Source organism: Fundulus heteroclitus, chromosome 2 (genome assembly GCF_011125445.2).
Source record: "Fundulus heteroclitus isolate FHET01 chromosome 2, MU-UCD_Fhet_4.1, whole genome shotgun sequence".
NCBI classification, from domain to species: domain Eukaryota; kingdom Metazoa; phylum Chordata; class Actinopteri; order Cyprinodontiformes; family Fundulidae; genus Fundulus; species Fundulus heteroclitus.
Window position 1 is genome coordinate 24685841 of NC_046362.1, and position 19277 is coordinate 24705117.

At 37.8% G+C, this 19277-nt stretch overlaps 1 protein-coding gene across 1 annotated transcript; it reads right to left on the reverse strand.

Moving 5' to 3' along the window:
* Positions 1-5012: 5012 nt before the first annotated feature.
* slc1a2b (solute carrier family 1 member 2b) lies at positions 5013-19071 on the reverse strand. The gene is made up of 11 exons (XM_021310995.2): positions 19034-19071; positions 16398-16537; positions 12511-12663; positions 11999-12249; positions 11522-11669; positions 11004-11130; positions 9546-9779; positions 9242-9436; positions 8090-8224; positions 7714-7978; positions 5013-5084 (listed from the first exon to the last, which is right to left on the reverse strand). The coding sequence occupies exons 1-11, from the start codon at positions 19069-19071 to the stop codon at positions 5013-5015; spliced, it is 1758 nt and encodes a 585-aa protein (XP_021166670.2).
* Positions 19072-19277: the final 206 nt, after the last annotated feature.

The window sequence follows — 19277 nt, forward strand, 5'->3', positions numbered from 1 at the left end:
ACTTACTGAAAATATTTCACTAGTTTATTTTATCTGACCTTTATTTAATCAGGTGAGATGACCCAGTTCTCATCTGCAGTGCTGACCTGGATAATTATATAATAAATTCTTTGTTTTATATATATATATATTTATTTCTGCCACTCAGAGGCCTCAGTGTTTTCAGAACCAGACCTAGACAACTGGAGGCAACATTTAGTTTCTATGTTCCTCAGCGGTGGAACCAACTACCTGCAAACTGGAGATATGCAAAAACTGTTTACCGAGAGTTTTCAATGAAGATCAAATATTTTGTTATAATTTCATTTTGTCATGTCTAAGCTATCTAAAGCTACTTTATGTGAAGCTTTTTTTTTAATTTTATTTTTTTACTTTTCTTCTTTTAATGTATTTCTTGTTTTAATTTTCCTTTGTTCCTTTATCGTCATTGGGTGAAAATTTACTTTATGTATGACTCCAAGGAGAATCTGTCTTTAAGATATGCAGAAATAAAGCTATAAAATAGATGCAATGATGAGTTAACTAGGCCATTTATAAACTGAAAGAAGCTGTGAAGTATTAAAAAAAAATCTAATCCAACTGAATTATTTACAGTATCTAGATACCATGATAAGGAAAAATGCAAAAGGTGACACAATTAAGAAATCTCAATACATCAAAGAGAACTTAGTTATGAACATTTATTAGTTATATTTGTATATGTACACCAAAGGTACAACACTTGTTGATATGTAGAAACAGATTTTTGTTTTAATGTTGACCAGAAAATATGCTTTATTCATTTTTGTTAACCCAATTTTATATTTCCCACACACATACTCTCTTGCCATTACATTGATATTACGACATGTTTACAATAAGGGCAGGGCACAGAGATGAAACAAAGCATCATCTCTGCTTAGAGGTTTCTTCAGAAAGACACACTTTACAGAAGGACAAGTTTAAAGGTATTCTTTTTTTGTTGTCAGTTAATTTGAGTCTAATTAGTAACATTTAACTGAGCAGGCAGCTGGTCTTTGTGTATTCTCTTCCAGGGTAAAAAAAAAAGAAAGGCATTTAACCAAGTGGGATTCCCACAAACATCACTGACACGGATTGTGCGACAGAGGCGGAATGTGTGCAGGTGCGGTACACTGAAGGCAAACATGGACTTGAAGGGATCTAGATATCCATGTCTTACCGCTTTAGATGAATCAGCTGAGCAAAGATGCCTGAGACTAGAAAGCCAGCATTTTTCCCTTAAAAAAATGTGTCAGATAATTCACCTGAGGATAGATGCTCTTTACTGTGGTAGGCATAAGAGTAGCACAGGCATTTATTTCGTGTTGATTTACTTCTTGGCTATAATTTCTCTCTCTCTGTCTCTCTCTGTCTCTCTTTCTCTCTGTCTTACACCTAGGGCAAACTTGACCTTTTTTTCGTTTGTCTTTAAGTACCTTTAAGCGTCAGTTGTACCCTATATAAGTGATATTGGCATCCTTTTAAAACAAGAAACCTTCTTTTACTCTTATCTTTCTTTATCTCTCCTCTTTCCCACCTTTCTCTTTCCATGCAAACAGCGTTTGATTCAGGATCACTGCAATTTTAATAGACTTCTGCATCGCCACTGAACAGAACAATTATATCCATGTATGTACAATGAAAATGAATTCACACTGCTTATATCTTTATGGAACAAACATTCAAAACGCTTACATTAGATACAAAAAAAAAGATATTTATATATATTGTGTGTGACGGGTATGTTAAACAGCTAGTTAACAGCTATTAGACAATAAGAAACAAACAGGCAATTTATTACACATTTTCCTCTATACATTTTCCGTCTAACCTAATAAAACAGAAATGTATTTTTTTTCCCCCTCCTCTAGGTGATTACATTTCAAAGAGTCACAGGAATGGAACTTTTATCTCTACATGGCGTTTCAAAAGAAACAAAACAGATCAATTAAAGGAAAAAGCAAAATCTGTTAACTACAATATGTACACAAAGTGCATGGAGGCACTTCAAAATACCATGCTTTTAAGATAGTGGTGCAGAAAAAAAATTAGCATTTTTATTTAATTCATGCATCTACAACCATGAGTTTGAACATAGTAGTCATTCAACACTCAATCCCCTTTAGTGACACTATGGTCTGCATTGTCTCCTCACTGGAGAGATTTTTTTTCCCCCATATATATTTCCTGAAGATCACAAGGTCCTAAAGATAAGACTTAAAGAGCCTTTAAAGGTGTCAGTTCTGTGCTCTGCAACTCAACCAATGGGGTTAAAACTTGACGGACCTTAACGATTTAAGTTTTTTTTTTTTTTAAATATATGTGTGTGATTCAGGAATAAAACAACCCAGGTGATTTAATGAGTGTGTTGCGCGCCCGTGTATTTTTTTTTAGTCTGAACATGCATCAGTTCTTTAATATGTTAAGCAGACAACCGAGTGTGCACGTTGTTGTTTGAACGCACGCTTCTCTTGTGTTAGATACATTTAAAAAGGCGTCTACCTAGAGTGTGCTTCGAGAATGAAAGGACAGAGTGTGACACTAAGTGCACCGTTAAGATTTCTATCGTTACTGTAAATTACATTGGATTGGAACACCTTCAAGGCATGGTTTTCATTCAGCACAAATGAAAAGAAACAAAAGAGGAGCGAATCATCCAGTGCTGAAAAAAAAAAAACAGTTTGAGTCCTCACCCACATCATAGAGGTCTAACTGCTCACTCACAAAGGGAAAGTTCAGGATTCATGTTCCGAGAGGCTGAAATTACTGCCTAGTCCTGTTGGGGGCCAAGTGGCGGCTAAAATGTTCAAGCAACTCCAATTTCAGCACCCTAGAGCTGTCCAAGCTAATGCTAATTTGTGTATTTTTATTTTTTTTAAAAACTGCTGTCATGTTTGTTTGAGTGGTTATTTTCACATAAGTTGATTATTGTTTCGACAGCGTTGTCCTAAAAGCAACAATTACCATAGTTTTTTTTTTTTTTTTTTGGCTTTTCTGACTGACTATTTAGACTTTCCTCTCAATTATTAACTTCTTTAGCTCATTTTTTCAATCTTAATAGAAAAAGACAGAAAATAGAAGTAAGACAGACTCGGGGAAATAGCAACTCCATTATTGTTCCTTGCCAAGAAACTAGTAATAGACATGGGCAAAGTGTCTTTAAGTCATCACTTTTAATTTTCTCTGGAAGCTCATCTTTTCAAACCATGGAGTTTTTGAAATTCTCCACCTTCCAAGATCTTTTAAAATCCTGAACTATCCCTTTAACAAAGATTGGTATCCGGATTTCCCTGCTTTGTTTGCACGTGTGCCGTCTTTGTAAGTACATCAGAGGCAGATGTTCTCGATATCACCTGATAGTTGGAATAATCTTGGCTTAACAGACAACTACTGCGTTTGTCCCGTTTCTCTCCTGGGTCTCCTAAAATGTCCTCTGATTGACATAGAAACAGCTGCAGCATATAGGGTTGGTAGAAACAGTCTTCAGCTCTGATGGCAAAAAAAAGCAATTAATTTTTTAGGAATTGCAGTACAGGAAGCTTCTTGGGAAAGTGTTGTAATGGTGATGGGGTTGCTTCACCTTGTGTGCTTCATACATGTTCAGGGACATCCGTGCTTTTAGGTAATAAGCCGATTCAACCACTGCAATGTAGCTTTAAAACTCTGTGAATGTCTGTGCTTTTTTTCATGTGCTGGAAATCCTCAATTTCCACTATATAGTATTATGTCGTTCAGTATAAATGTTCAAGGTAAACAATCTTTTACAGACAAAGTATTGGAAAATTGTGCTAGTACGCTGTTTACTTTAGTTGAAATAGTAATATATTTAGCATTACAGGGCAAACTTTTCCTGTTAGAGTAAACAAAGAAGGCCTGAGTATATGTTGTCGCTTGCTATAAACGGAGTAATCGTGTAGAGGCCAAAAATAACTCTAACTTGAAATGAACCTTGTTGGCGTTTTGGCTTTAATTGTGCTTCATATGTGTGTGGGTGTGTAAATTATAATTTCTTTCGATTAATAAAAATTGCTTTATATTTCATTGGCATCATAAATTTACTTTGGGGAGAAAAAGGGGAAAAGTGCAATGTGAAGTTTCATTTTTAGAACAGGGGATTCAGTTGCATCACACTGGACAAACAATGCGCCGACATGTTGCAAATACACAAGGAGGCACAGCAAAGGCCTCTGTGAACTAATTGATTTTGTGCCTGTTTGGTCCCTATAGTCATTTTTTTTTCTTGACACAAATAAATTAGTTTTAAAATCTTTCTCAACACGTGAAAGAAGAATGTCAATTTTCTTCACAGAAGACAAAAAAAAGAAGGAAAGAAACGAGGGTAAACAAAAACTTGGCTCCATGGAATAGTTTAGGCGAAGTGATAATACTTGTACGTGATACTGCTCAGAGGGACTTTCCTTTGATAGGTTGGCTAGATGTCCGGGATGGTGCGCAGTTCTTGGTTAATGCAAAGAGATGTATTATAAAGATTTTTATGAAGGTGTAAAGATAGCATGTTCAATACAGATAACAGCAGTCGTCTAGATTAATGGTGGGATTCCCACTCACCCTCTGAGAAAAAGGAGCCACCTTTGTGAAGTATGGCCTCAGTGCATATGTGTTATACCACCACTTAGTTGCTTTGCGCATAAACATACGACTGAAGCGTATTACTATAAAGGATCAAATGTGTTTTCTCTCTTCCTTCACTCCCCAAGCCTTGAAGTATGTTGTGCAAGTATCTGCTATACAGGATATGACTGTGTTCTAACAGGTGAGGTATAACTCTGTTATCAGTTCACGGTTAAGTGAATTAGTACAACATATCAGTCAGATAGACAAAAATACAAAAACCTTTTTAAAGGGACTAATAATAATAAAAAATAAAACTACATAAAAAAAACCCATTAGTAGTTCTGTTCGTGTGACTTTTCATTCACTCTTCTTGTTTTATCACCAGATAGGAAAGCTCGTGGAGCCCAGGAGCAGGGGGTGGGGTCTCTGCGCTGCCATTATTCATGTTTCCATGGTTCCTCCTCAACAAGCGTGCACTCCGCAGCAGAACCGTTAGCGGCTGAGGTTACCTGCAAGCAGTCAGCAGTAAGATCTAAGCAGCTCATCCATGGCACAGGTTACAACAAACACAAGTCACCTCACAATCAAAGGGCGGTTTAGAACATCTTGAGGTTCTGTTAAAGGAAATGCAGTTAATGTTTCTGCAGCAGATAGCTCTCTCTGTTTCTCCATTCAGGATACATCCAGAGTGGTAAATCCTTCAGGTCGAAGCTAACAGCTAGTCCGGGAGTGGCAAAAGACCAAAGTGGACATCACAGTGTTAAAAAAAAAACTTTGGTCTCAAATTGTCAGAGTGTTTTATTTGGATGCTTAATTTCTATTTTTTTTTTTTTAACAAACCTTTAATTTGCATTTGGTCATTATTTACACAGCGGAGGGAGAAGTTGGAGCACCACAAATGATCTTCAAGTGGGAAACATTTTAAGAGCACAACATAAAATAGGTTTTTGTCAGAGTAACTATTAAACAGTTACAAAATATGTAAAATAGTGTTCCTTAGAAGCGTAATAGGCTTTGCTTTTTGCTCCATTTTATTTTTATGTCAGACAGCTACTCTACCAGAAACGATGTTCGTTACATGTTACGTTCTTAGCACTTGTTTCTCTCAGGAAGATCATTTGTGAAGCTTTTCTTTTTTTTTTTTACTTCTGTGCAAATAGCCGCCCAAAGCAAACATCACAGGGATTTGAAAGTTCATAAAATAGTGTTTGCATAAAACCCGTAAGATATATTTCTTTTAAGATGGTAGAAATCCCCTCTCAGACTAGATATTAGCTTCAGCTTTCATGACCACCAGACTGGGATCTATGCTAAATGGAGACTCAGTGAGTTAGCCAATGCCGACAAGATATGAGCTGCTTATAACCTTTTGATATAACTTCAAAATTTCTGAACTATCCCTTTATATGCAACAACTACAACAGTTCATCATCACATGATAGAATAAATATTTTAAAACTAATGGATTGAAGGTTGACAAAGCAAATAAATAAATAAATAAATAAATAGATAAATAAATAGATTCCTTGCTTAACTTGCTAACTTGTTTTTCCTCATTGATTAATGGTGTACTCACACCAGGAAAATCCTTTTGTTGCGCCTGTTTGGTCTGGACCAATATTTTGTACTTTGATAAAGATTTGGCAAATAAAGCAAGGCTTTCAGGACTGTATTTTGTTACAGGAAGCCGAAATCATAGAAGGTTATGGGAACTTTTGGAAAATCAACAATTATCTTGATTATGGAAATGAAACAAATCACACATTTATGAAAAAAGATAATTCTGCAAAGAGATAGATAAATAAATATGAGATGGAATAAAAAAAATGAATATTAATTATTCATACAAAATATACACACCACTTTAAACAAGATAAAAGGACATGCGTATGATGCTTTTTATTATCTACAGCAGTGTGCAGGGTTAGAAAAGCAATGTGAGTCATGGTATGTATATCAAAACAAAACACAAAACAGATTAAAAAAGCATAAATCCTGGAAGTAGCGAGCCTTTGTGTTATATATACATTTATATACATGTATATGTCTATAACACACACACACAATGCACACAACACATATTTGTATGTATGTATGTATGTATATATATATAATATATACATTCTGTCTGAATCTGAATATATATGTGTGTATATATATATATATATATATATATATATATATATATATATATATATATATACATACAAATATGCATTGATGTATGGACACTGAAAGGAGGTTATAGCTTTTTACTGGTTGACAGTGTTGCTTAGCAGCTCCCTTCATCTTTTAATAAATGAAAAGTATCATCATCAAAAATGTTTTGGCCGGGTATGCAAGTGTGTCTGGAAACTAGTAATCTAAGCCCTCAATTAACAGTATAAAGGTAAAGAAGAGATTCAACCTGTCACCTGTTTTAAATTTAACTTAACTGCGGCTTTTTATTTTGCTGCATAGTTCTCACAGTTGGCAGGAAAAAGATGGTGTTAGCGCGCTTGAGCCCTGAAGGAAAACAAATCACTCGTTGTAAAATCGGAATGTGTGCATTGGTAATATATGAACCGCTAATTATGCAAAACTTCCCGTCGCTGCATTCTAAATCCGAGGGTAAATGAGTCTCAAATGTTTTAAACATTTATGATCAGTCACAACACAAGACGAAGTGCAGTAAACCCACTGGATGTTACGTTGAATGAAAGGAAAATTGGATCTAAAATATTTATAGAAATGTTTTAGTTTAACTAAGTTATATTGTTTTTGCTGAGCTATTATGAACTTATGATGGATGTGAAACTGCTAAATAATTTCTTAGAGTTATATGGAGGAAGATCACGCTCTGGCCCATAAGTCATCTTAGGGGGATAGCTCATATGTCTTTATCTAAGCAAGCAAGTCAACCATGTTTTGAACCCAGCTTTAAATTTTGAATGATCGGCAAACACAAAAGCGGCTGTTCCAGAAGAATAAATACACACTGCGCATACACTCAGTTCACTTGCGAGCAGTGTGTGCAATTACATTGCTGCTTACAAAGGTTCGGTGTGAAGCAAGCAGAAACGAAGCAAAGCGGCAGGGTGAGCATGCAACAGCAGAGGGTTATATAGAAGTCTCTATGTCTGAAAGCGTTAATTGTACCTTGCATTCATCTACTAAGACAGAAGTGTTAGCATTGGCACTATCAGCTGTGGAAGCAGCTGCGGTTAAGACGCACTGGTTGGAATTGTTTTCGTGGTGGTTCTTCATGTCGTCGTAATAGGACTGGGTCTTTGTCATCATTTCGATGTCGTCCGACTTAGCCATGTGTGCGTCCAGCTCATCCAGCTCGGCTTTGGACATATGATACACAATCCCTGCACCGTAGGAGTCGCCCACCACATTCACCGAGGTCCTGAATCGATCCCTGAGGAGAGAGAAACCGAGTTTACAAAAACATTCTAAATGTATTTGCCAAAAAAAAAAAAAACAACTAAAATGTTACCACAATATATGCTTTTTTTTTTATTAGACTCACAACAGCCAGTCAACAGCAACCAGCAAACTGATATCCTGGGTTGGCAAGCCGACAGCAGTGAGGATCAACAGCATAGTCACCAGGCCAGCACTGGGAATACTGGCTGCTCCGACACTGGCCAGGGTGGCTGTCAAACTGAAAAAATAACAAATTGACTTATTCAGATTTATAAAAACTACACTTAACTAAAACCATTTAAAAAGAAATATTGTCCCCTCATAGATTTCCTCAGTTTTTTTTCTGCTTCTGGTCCACTTTTCTTCACATATTTCAGCCACACTGGAGGGTCGTCAAGCAGGACAACCTGTCCAAGGTCATACCATGGCTTTTATTTCAATGAAATGTCAGTTTTATTCTGGATGTAACCAGAGGCATGTCTTCCTAAAAGTTTTACTTTTGTCTCATGAGTCTAAAGAACATCCCGATAGTCTTTGGGAGGCAATAACTGTGTCAAATACACGCAGGTTGGTTTGAATGGCATTTTCCCCACTTTTCCTCACTGCGTTTTGTCCTTGCTCAGGTTATATTTCATGATCTGAATCATATAAATGTGACCAAAACGCTAAAGCAGAAGAAATCTGCAAGGGAGGGGGGGGGGGACTTTTTCAAAGCACTGGATTTCTATTCATACTCTCCTTAGCCGGCATAAAGAGCGGGGCCTGAAGTGAACCAGATTTGTATCCAGAATCTGAGAGATGCAATGTTTAATTTGAGGCTTCACTGATTTATGTGCCATAAAAGTGTCAGCATGAGGGTCATCTATCTTCAACTCACTCTATTATGAGAAGAGCCTTTTGGCAAAGATTGATGAAATAGAGCATGTGCCCGCTGTTTGTCTTCCTGCCTGGCGTGAAGCTTGACACTGTCGCTGCTTCTTCATGCTGGTTTATTTGTTTCCCTCTAAAATTTTTATCTAAAACAGTTGCTTTGAACCACACACACATTTTACAGTTTACTGGTAAATAACTCTGAGCTTCTGCTGAGTGTTGGCTAATAAAATAGGCTCTGACTACAGCTCAAACCTATTTTATTTCTGTAATCTTTTGCTTGATCAGAAACGTAGGTATGTTTTAATTCACAAACTGTCGGCTTTTAGCTTTGAACAATGAATCAAATTAAGTATATTCAAGTGAAAAGGAGCGTTTTTCTCACCTGACTGTGACAATCTGGCCAGGGTCAAGATGAACACCATTCATCTGGGCAATAAAGATGGCCGCTACAGCCTCATAAAGAGCAGTTCCATCCATATTGATGGTGGCCCCTACTGGGAGCACAAAACGGGTGACTCTTTTGTCAATTCCCAAATTCTCCTCCAGGCAGCGGAAGGTGACAGGCAGAGTACCAGCACTGGAGATAAAAGAAGGAAGTATCAGAGTTATACTACATCCCATAACCTCAGGCAAATCATTTAAAAAAACAAAACAAAAACTACACATGAATTCTTAATCATGCTAACCTTGAAGCTGTCCCCAGAGCAGTGATCCAGGCCTGGAAGATTCCCAAGAAAAAGGTGAAGGGGTTTTTCCTTGTTATGACAAAGTAAATGCTAGGCAGGAAGATCGCTCCGTGGATGATCAGGCCAACTATCACGGTCACCATATACATGCCAAGCTGCCTGGCCACCACCTCCAAGTCCTTAATGGAGATGATCTTGCCGCAAATCAGACAGGCGATACCAAAGGGAGAGTACCTGATGAGGTGAGATACAAATTTCTTATTACGTTGCATTTAAAAGGAAAGTAAAAATCAAAAGCAAGTTGTATGAGCCCTCTGATTATGCTGTAATAGCCTTTAAATGATTTGCTTTCAAAACAACAGAAAATGAATAAGTTTGCTCATGCACCTTTCCACATTGTGTAATGTTACAACCACAAACTTTTGTTTTTGTATTTTATTGGAATTGTATGTGTACAGTGGAATGGTGGGTAGCACTGTTGCCTTGCAGCAGCAATGTCCTGGGTTTGAGCCCCAGCCTGGGGTTTTTCTGCATGGAGTTTACATGTTCTCCGTGTGCATGTGTGCGTTCTCTCCGGGTACTCCAGCTTCCTCCCACACTCTAAAAACCTCCCTGTTAAGTCAGTGTGTCTGTGGATGGGGATTTGTGCTAAGTGACACCTCCCTACCCTCCATGGACAAGCAAGTATGGATAATGGGTGGATGGATGGATGTAATAAATGTACGATAGCTGCTGAGATCTACAGCTTAAGTGGACGAACCTGTTGATGGTGACAACTACAGGCCATGCATTCCATAAATCTATATTTTATGGAAAATTTGCTGTTGGAGAAAGCCATGCAGGGGAAAAGGCAAATATATGGAAGAACTGTACTCTGATTTCACCTTTGTGATAAATCCACACTTTTACATAATTAGTGGATTTGAACATCCTAAACATAAAGCAAGACCTACAATGAAATACTGTAGTTGGGCTCAAAATGCACCCAAGTGTTTGAAAGGCCCGGTCAAACTTCAGAACTATAGTCCATTAGTCTTGAAAATTAATGTTCAACCATGGTCTCCATTGAATATAACAGACCTTAAGTTATTTTGGACATTGACATTTTTGTCTGTAGTCTGTAAAGCACTACTACCTTTCACTACACAGAGGACTGTCTTTAGGGTATGTTTCTGAAAAATATGTCTCCACAAAATACTGACCCAGGAGGGCTGAATGCAAATGCATGTCATACTTTTCAGGTGTCGTTCTGTAAGATTTTGAAAACCATTGCTTGCTGGTCACAATAATGTGCTGCTTGTCTATCGGTCTGTCACGTAAAAACCCAATAGAACACATTAAAGTTTGTGGTTGACACGTGAGAGAATGTGAAAAAGTTGAATTGATACAAATATTTTTTTCAGGGCCCTGTGAAATGGGTTTGGAAATGGGTCAAATAAATTCATGAGTGCTACTAACCACATGATCAAGATGACAAGTTTCATCACAATCTCATTGAGGATATTGAAGAATTCGATCATGAGTCTGGCCTTGTCTCCCATCTTGCCCATGCAGATGCCAAATGCAATAAAGAAACCAATCATACCTGCGGCAGAAAAGTATGAATGCATCAGACCTCGAATAGGAGCAATGGAGGGTGAGCTGACTTCAGCGGGATGAAGGCAGCAAGCCTAAACCTAAATATCTTAACAATTTCACTTGAAACATATTAAAGATATTTACAATGCCGAGAACAAGAAATGAATTCGATAAGCTGACTTGTTCTAGTTGATGAAAACAGAAATTTAAACATCCATCACATGTAGCTTGGTGCTCTTTGCCCATCAGCAAGTGTTGGCACACTTGAATGTTTAGCTTTATTTAGCATCACGCTAACATGGCTGGCATGTTAACGTGATGGCTTTAGCATTAATTTGATGCAAAGTTTCAACAGTGGAAATCTTTTCAATTCAATACGAGGCTCCAGTGTTGCATACCCAGAACATTCATGCCACTTTTGAACTGAAGTGACTTTTTGATGATGTACTGAGGCTCCTTGGTAATGTTAGCCACCAGGCCCTCCACAGTGGTGACGTTGACATCCTCCTCAACAACCACCTCAATTTTCTTTGTGACTGTTTGGATCTGAAAAAAAAATAAATAAATAAATAAAAAACACTTCAATTAGTGACAAAATTCTCTTCTCACAAGTTACTGAAAATAAAAAACAATCAGGACCCCCTATTGGGTTTTTGAAATATGTAATGAGAACAATCTGATATTTTAAATCGAAATTACATTTAGAGTTGTGTTTTAGGTACTTTTGGTGTGCACATTCAGAAATGTCACAAAAATCTAGGGAGGTCTTCTAGTTTACAACAATATTTTATTTTATTAAAAATGGCAAATCCTCAGTTAGAATGGACCCATATGTAAATATGAACCAACCTCACAAGCATACTATCACGTGTTACCTGTTGGAAGCAGGCCTGCACCAGGTTCTCTGGGAAGAGGTTCCTTATCAGATCGAAGAAGGCATCCAAGCTGGACACGTCATCATTCTTCTCACCCTCGCCCAGGTTCTCCTTTAGTTTGGGGTTACCGGGGTGGATGACTAGCACCAGGATGACACCCAGGATAGCAGCGATAATGGTGGTGGACATGTAGTACACCATAGCTCTGGTGCCCAGGCGACCGCTAGATTTGGCATCCAGACCAGCTAGACCTGCACACCGGACACAAGGAATGTGTTGACCTGGTCATTTCTAGTCGGACGCAAATGCTGATGCACAATTCTTTTGGGAAAAGTGATCAAATCAAATACTATTTGGTGATTATGTGATCACAATCCAATGTGTTACAGTTGTTCTACAACAGAGAAAACTAAGAGGGGAGAGGGAGGGAAGGCATCCACTCTATAACATTGTTTCTCTGGAGGGTTTAAGAATGTACATGTTTGTGACTGTGATGATAGTTCAGACTGCACCTGTGATTAAACTGGAGATAATAAGAGGCAGGATCAACATCTTCAGCATCCTCATCAGGATATCTCCAGGAAAGGAGATCACCATGACAATATCTGGGTGAATCGGGGAAGCAACACGCAGCAACATCCCTGATACAGCTCCCAGGATCACACCTAGAGTGAAAGCAGGCATGAGAATAACTTAAATAATCAAGCAAGGAAAGACAATGTCCCAGTGGGGAAATAGCTAGAATATTTCTTTTAATGATTCATATCATTCCTAGTCAGTGTTCATTGCTGCTGTGGTTCTTTATCTTTCAAGACATCTCAGTTATGACTCCCTCCTTCCCAAGCCACCATGAAGGGGTTAATTAAGAGGCATTAATTAATTAACAAGCACAGTCAGCTGTGAGGATAAAATCAAAACCAACCAACATCAGATTTATTTGGAAGAGTCACCATATCATATTGTCATGTTTCCTGATTTGAAATCTGTAATCACAGAAAATCTAACAGTTTATGGACTTTTTTAACATTGAATTTTCGATTTTCAGAGAATACACATTAAACAGGCTAGTGTTTTATTTGCAGAATGGACGGAAATCACCCCCACTGCACTCATCTGTGATGAAAACGGTTTTTTAACAGTCTTCCTGTGACTTGCTCAGAGGCAACACTGCAATCCACAGCTGTGCTTCAACATTCTTGAACGGCAGACAAAGCTTCTCCCGGGAACCCTCGGAAACCAGCCATACTTTATTGTTTCAGCTAGACTGTCAAGATATTCGACAGTTAACAAGCCAATGGTGCCCTGTGTGGTTGTAGCTCTACAGATGTTTCATTCAATCAGAACCCGATGTTTACATACCCCGTGTAAAAACACAACCGTTTTCTCTCTCTGCAATTAAATCAGGCCGCTAAACTTTTTCTGTTTTGGGTCAGTTAGGATGAACAACATTATCTCCTATTAGTATAAACTAAAATAATGAGAGAGGATTTATTTTGAGAATTTACTATTATCATATTTCTAAATTTAGAGTATTACATACACTAAGATTACAATGCCTATGCACCATTTTACAGAGACTTTGATGAAGACATTATTTTGTAAACATCTGAGATTTTATTGCATTTTTTAGCTTACCGTACTCTGGTTAGTTCACAATAACATACTGCTTTCCTTTGAGAAATTTGCCAAGATATCAGAAAGAGATTTGCGAAATAAAAACAATGTCTGGTTCACCTTTTGGTTCAATTTAAATATGTGTAACCGTATAAACACAGTAGGAATGTTTAGCCAATATACTGTTTATGAAGAGCACAGTTCTGACATGTGTTTTCGGGTGAGATGTACCTACATATCAACTCCAGAAAAAAAGCAAAAGACGTAGCAGCTGTTGAGAGAGTAGCATTACTCTCTCAACAGAGGAAGAAGCCATTATTCCAAAAGAAACATAAAATGCAAGCTTACAGTTTAAACATGAACTTTGGGGGCAAAGGCCTTTACAAAAAGCAACACAAAACTCCAGTGGTCACTAACCTTTTTGAAACTGAGAGCTACTTCATTGGTAGCGTGTCATACGAAGGGCTACCTGTACTGACCTTTGAACTAAAGAGTCAGAGCTCACCTTAACTTCATGTAATATAAACATGAGTTAACGCTTTTAAATCTATGTAAATACAAGTGTGAGTAAAAAGGAAGAGCAACTGAATAAAATAGCATTTTAAATGATGCTCACTTGAGGGTTTTGCTATTTTTCTGAACAGGCTTGAGGGTACCATATATGGTCCTTGGGGGCTACCTGGTGCCCGTGCGCACCATCTTGGTGACCCCTGCTGTAGACAAATGAAGCTACAATTCAAGTGTCCCATCCACGATGGAGCGCATGAGAGCCTGTATCATATTGTGTCAGTGTTTTGCTGCAGGAGGGACTGGTGCCCTTCAAAAACGGGATGGCGTCATGAAGAACATTATATAAAGAAAAATCCCAAGAAGTTGAAGCTTGATTTTTTTTTTTTTTTTTTTTGCGTATTCCAAATGGCTAGTGATCCTTAGCATATGATCAAATGAGTTACAAAGTAGCTTGAGGACAACAAAATGAGGATTTGGAGCAGACAACACAAAGTCCCTTAGGAAATCTGTGAGCTGAAAAGGTGTGTGTGACCAAGGCGGACTGCCAACATGACTCGTTTACACCCGGAGAAATGGGCCAAAAGTCTTGCAAATGAAAATCTTATGGAAGAATACCCAAAAATTGGTGTCAAGTATCAGGGAGTTTAAACAGGCAATTCTACCAAATAATAAAGGAAACTTTGAATAAGAAAAAAATAACACACTCTGTCACTCTTTATTCTGGCAATTAACAAACAGCAAAAATGTCAGTAATTCTAACTGACCAGAAAAGGTTTAGTCTTATTTCCTGTCAAACAGTGAGGAAAAAAGATCTATTCATAGAGTGTATGTAAACATCTAGCTTCAACTGAAGATTGGAAAGTTTTTATTTTTTTTATTTTATATATTGATTTATTCAGAACAATGTCCTCTATCTATAACAGTGGACATTTGTCTGACAACCATGATCATGAGTTTATTTGGCATTTGAATGTGTCTTATGTCAAAATATTGCCTTTCTTTCCTCCTCGGGCATTGTGATAATGACACACAACTGAATGCTTAAACAAGCATGCTGGAAGCTGAGATGGCTGACAGATAACTTTCTTTGTACCATGGTTTGGGTGAATACTCGATTCTGATTGGCTCAAGGGTGTCCGTTAAAAGGTGTTATAGGACACCTATAAAAAAGTTCCGGTCAAACAGCCTGATTGTAGTAAATTATTGCGCTGGTTAGCTGGTAACGGAAATACAGTTGCTTCTTGTGAAAAACTTACAATTTTAATGGTATAAAAAGTATTAATAACTGATTTAATGCTTATTTATTTCATAAGTGACCATGGTTTAAGCAGGATAACGCCCTTCGAGGTGTCCATTGTCAGAAATCAAGGGACGCCAAGCCGAGGACGGTTCACGCTTTTGCGTGGTGTATTCATTTCTGATAATGGACACCTCCAAGGGCATTATCCTTTACATATATAGGTGCCCACACTTGATGATCTGTTAATCTGCCTCAGCAGTCATTCTCTGTCCACATATTTATTGGCAGAAGGTAAAATTGCCGTCCATCTGGTCTGACCAGAGCCAGCTGCTGGCCTCTGTGTCTGCGTGACTGTCGGTCGACTCCCAGTAAAAAAAAGCACCAGCCACCTCCTGGCGCTGGCAACATCCGGTGGATTCTATATAGTCAGTGTTTTTGGATTGCTCTTTTCTCCCTTGCTCTCTCATTGGCCAATCTTTTACTTCTCTTTCAGGCCCTTATCTGCGATGGGACAGGAGCTCAATGATCCTGCTGCCTCACTTTAGGAAAGTTGGTGTCAACATAAATTGGACAGTCCATAGTTAAATTGTTTAACATACGAACAGGGAGGTTTTTCCCAAAACGTTAGAATTGGGAAGTGTCAGCCATGATAAGACATAAAAACAGATATGCTGGTTAAAAAAACAACAACAAATTAAAGATCTCTTCAGCAACTCCATCTTCAGTGTCCAGCTGTTTCTGTTTATTAATTCTCCCCCCTCTAACACAAAGAGCTACAGCTGTAATCACAGTACTTTGCATGCACCACCATAGGTTGTTTGGGTGACTAGTGTGTGGGAACGAGCTTTTGATAGCAACAGGTGGCACAGTGCTGCAGAAGGTCAGAACACGCAGTCATGGTACTGTCTGGTACACCGAGCACAGATGGCATCTCCTCCCCACGTTACAAGCTAGCTGCAGAAATGAGCTCTGAGTTAACAGAGCACAGCTTTTTGTCGTACGCCCCGGAGAAAAAAGGAGAACGGGCTTACTTACCGAGGACAGTGAGCGTGAGCAGAAGGTTCTTGAACATTTTGGAGCAGATTTGGGCACATTTGGACCGAGGCCTCGCCTCAATGGGCTCCAGGTGACTCTCGTGCATCCTCACCTCCACTTGTTTGGGCATGCTGTTGGCACTGTGACAAACAAAAAAATACAAAACAAAACAGAAAGAGCTTTTTAACTCAAAAATAATAATATAATGGCCCACAGGATTCACAGTTAAAAACATAATTATTAGATGTGCAGTGCCTCGTTTTGACTGTGTATTTCACAGTGATAACTATGCAGACTGTAGGATTTTAGAGTTATCACTGTCTTTAGAAACCCTACAGAGTAAAAACAAAATATGAAAAAAGAAAGAAAGCAGAGTGTAACAAAAACATGTGAAGCATTCAAGTGTTGCCAAGCTGTCACTTCAACACTGTTCATGGTTATTATAGCATCCAACAGATGGGAGCTGACAAGAGGATGCTGCTTGGAAAATTGCTGCCATTTCTGACGTTGTGTTAGGCATTCAGTCAAATCATGTCTCTTTAATAACAGCTCATCATAGATGTCTTTTGAATAGTGAATACACTTCATCCATCCATCCATCCATCCATTTTTTAAGTTCAGCTCTTTTAAAAAAAACTGAACAAATCAGATAGACTAAAAGCATAAAATACACAAAAATTCACAACAATGAATCATATTAGGAATGCAATGACACGGCAAGAGATTTCAGAATATTAAAATGCCACACAACTTCTCATGCAGCACTTTCCAATTGTTGTCAGCAGCTTCATCTGGTTTAAGTTGTTAGGAAGGAGATTGCGTGACACCCTGTTGGGGACTCTTATTTTGAAGTAAGACAGGAAGTTTTTCACAAGGTTCCCACTGTTGTTGACAGACTTCTCATCAGGCTGGACTACAGGAGTCTGTTACAAAAGCAGATCAAAACTATTTCATACAGATTAAAGGGTATTTCAAACTTCATGTAACTCGTGAAACCTTTTACCTGTTCGTTAAGCCAAAAACAATTGGATTGTTAGTTTTCCCAAAAAGCCAGTGACTTCTCTTTTCCAAAGGCATTTTCTGGGGTAAAACTCTGTTCCCAGGAAAAGCTAGGGAACCCAATAACTGTCTCAACCCATTATTACTTTTAAATTCATAACCAAAATATCTGTGATTAACCTTTCTGGTAAAAAAATAAAATAAGTTTTGTTTCTTTATTATGGCTGATAGACTACCTTTTGATAAATATCTAACAACAAAAGCATGTTTAATGGTGTTGTTGTTATGTAAGAGGTCACTAATAACTCCACTTGACCCCAACGCACTCACGATTACACACTTACACAATCTTCCTCCAGCTTTGTGTGTGAAAACTAGACTATAGGAAGACCACCTGGTCAACATACTGGCACACAGAGGAAGCAGTCCTACTTACGTCTGTTAATCTCGAAGTAATGAGTGAGTTGCAAAAAAAAAAAAAAAAAAAAAAAATGGCACCAAAAGCTTTGCTCCATCTAAGCACTATTCCTTGTTTCACAAAACAGCTGAAGGGATTTATTAAATCAAAATCCTGATGCATTACCAAATAATTAAACTCCAAACTGGAAAAAAATGATGAATGTAAATTGGATGATCCTTTTTTGCTCTCCCTTCACATTATTTTTAGCTCTGAGTGAGGAAGTGAATAAGATCTCCTCATTAGCACCTCTTCCTTCAAGCTGAAGACAAATGAGATAGAATGTCTGAACAGATGAATATAAAGAAGTACAGCAAGAACAGCTACATTCAGAGGGAATTATTCAGCGCTGCATCACAGTGAGTAAAACCGATGTGTTTCCTTATTGTTGCTAAGTCATTTTACGAACAGTTTACAATTTTTCATTTGAACAAGCTATACATATATATTTATTCAAAATGTATTGTGTCTATCCAGGTAACATGTGTCACTGGGATTCCAGTACATAGTATACTTTGAAAAAGAGACCTGGAAAAGATGATTCAAGATAGACCGAGAGTTTAATCAATTGTAGTTATTTATGAGCAATTTCTTTTTTTCTGGAAAGCCTCATTATTATAAGCATTCATTATGTAAACAGAATTGGGCTTATATATTTAGATATCTGAATTGCATATTGTTAATGGCAAGAACAAAGAAGAGGTCTTGGACTATTAAACAAAGATGGAATATCATAATCCAAATCAAAATCCACACTCATGGTGGATCTTCTGCACATACTTTCATGGGATCTTCTTTTAAAACTATTGAAACCAAACTGAGGGCTCAGTTAGATTAATTATTATACATGACTTTAACTTATAAGAACTAAAGCACATGTCAGTGTAATAAAGCTACCCAGTTAACAGGCAGCTCAATAAATAAATGTTGAAAAATACATTACAGCAAATTTTAAATGTATATATTCTATTGTTAGAATTTTCGGTAAACTTATAAGTTGTGCTAGCAAGAATGGCTATTTTGTATTCTACTTTTCTAAAAGCTTACACGCAGAAACTAAATTATGCAGAAGGTTTAACTGGTGAGTTAGGTCATTAGGAGATAAAAACAGATTAAAAGGTTTTTAATAATCATAATAGAGAGTATATTTTACTTAAAATTGTAAATTCAAATCACTTACTTCATTTCTGGGGGAGATGAGGTTAGTGCAATATACATTGACCAGGACCAGACCTTCAAACTTTGGTAGTTTAAAGTGAATCAGCAGAAGACAGCGTTAGGTGTGTCACAAGTGCTCCATCCAATAACGTTGGCAGACTTCAGCGCATAACGTCCCAAGGCTGAAAAACACCAGAGGTCTGCTGACGGCTAGCCGCTCTCAGCTGCCCGCCCAGGTCCAAAGCATCCAGAGAGGGGAGAGTCGG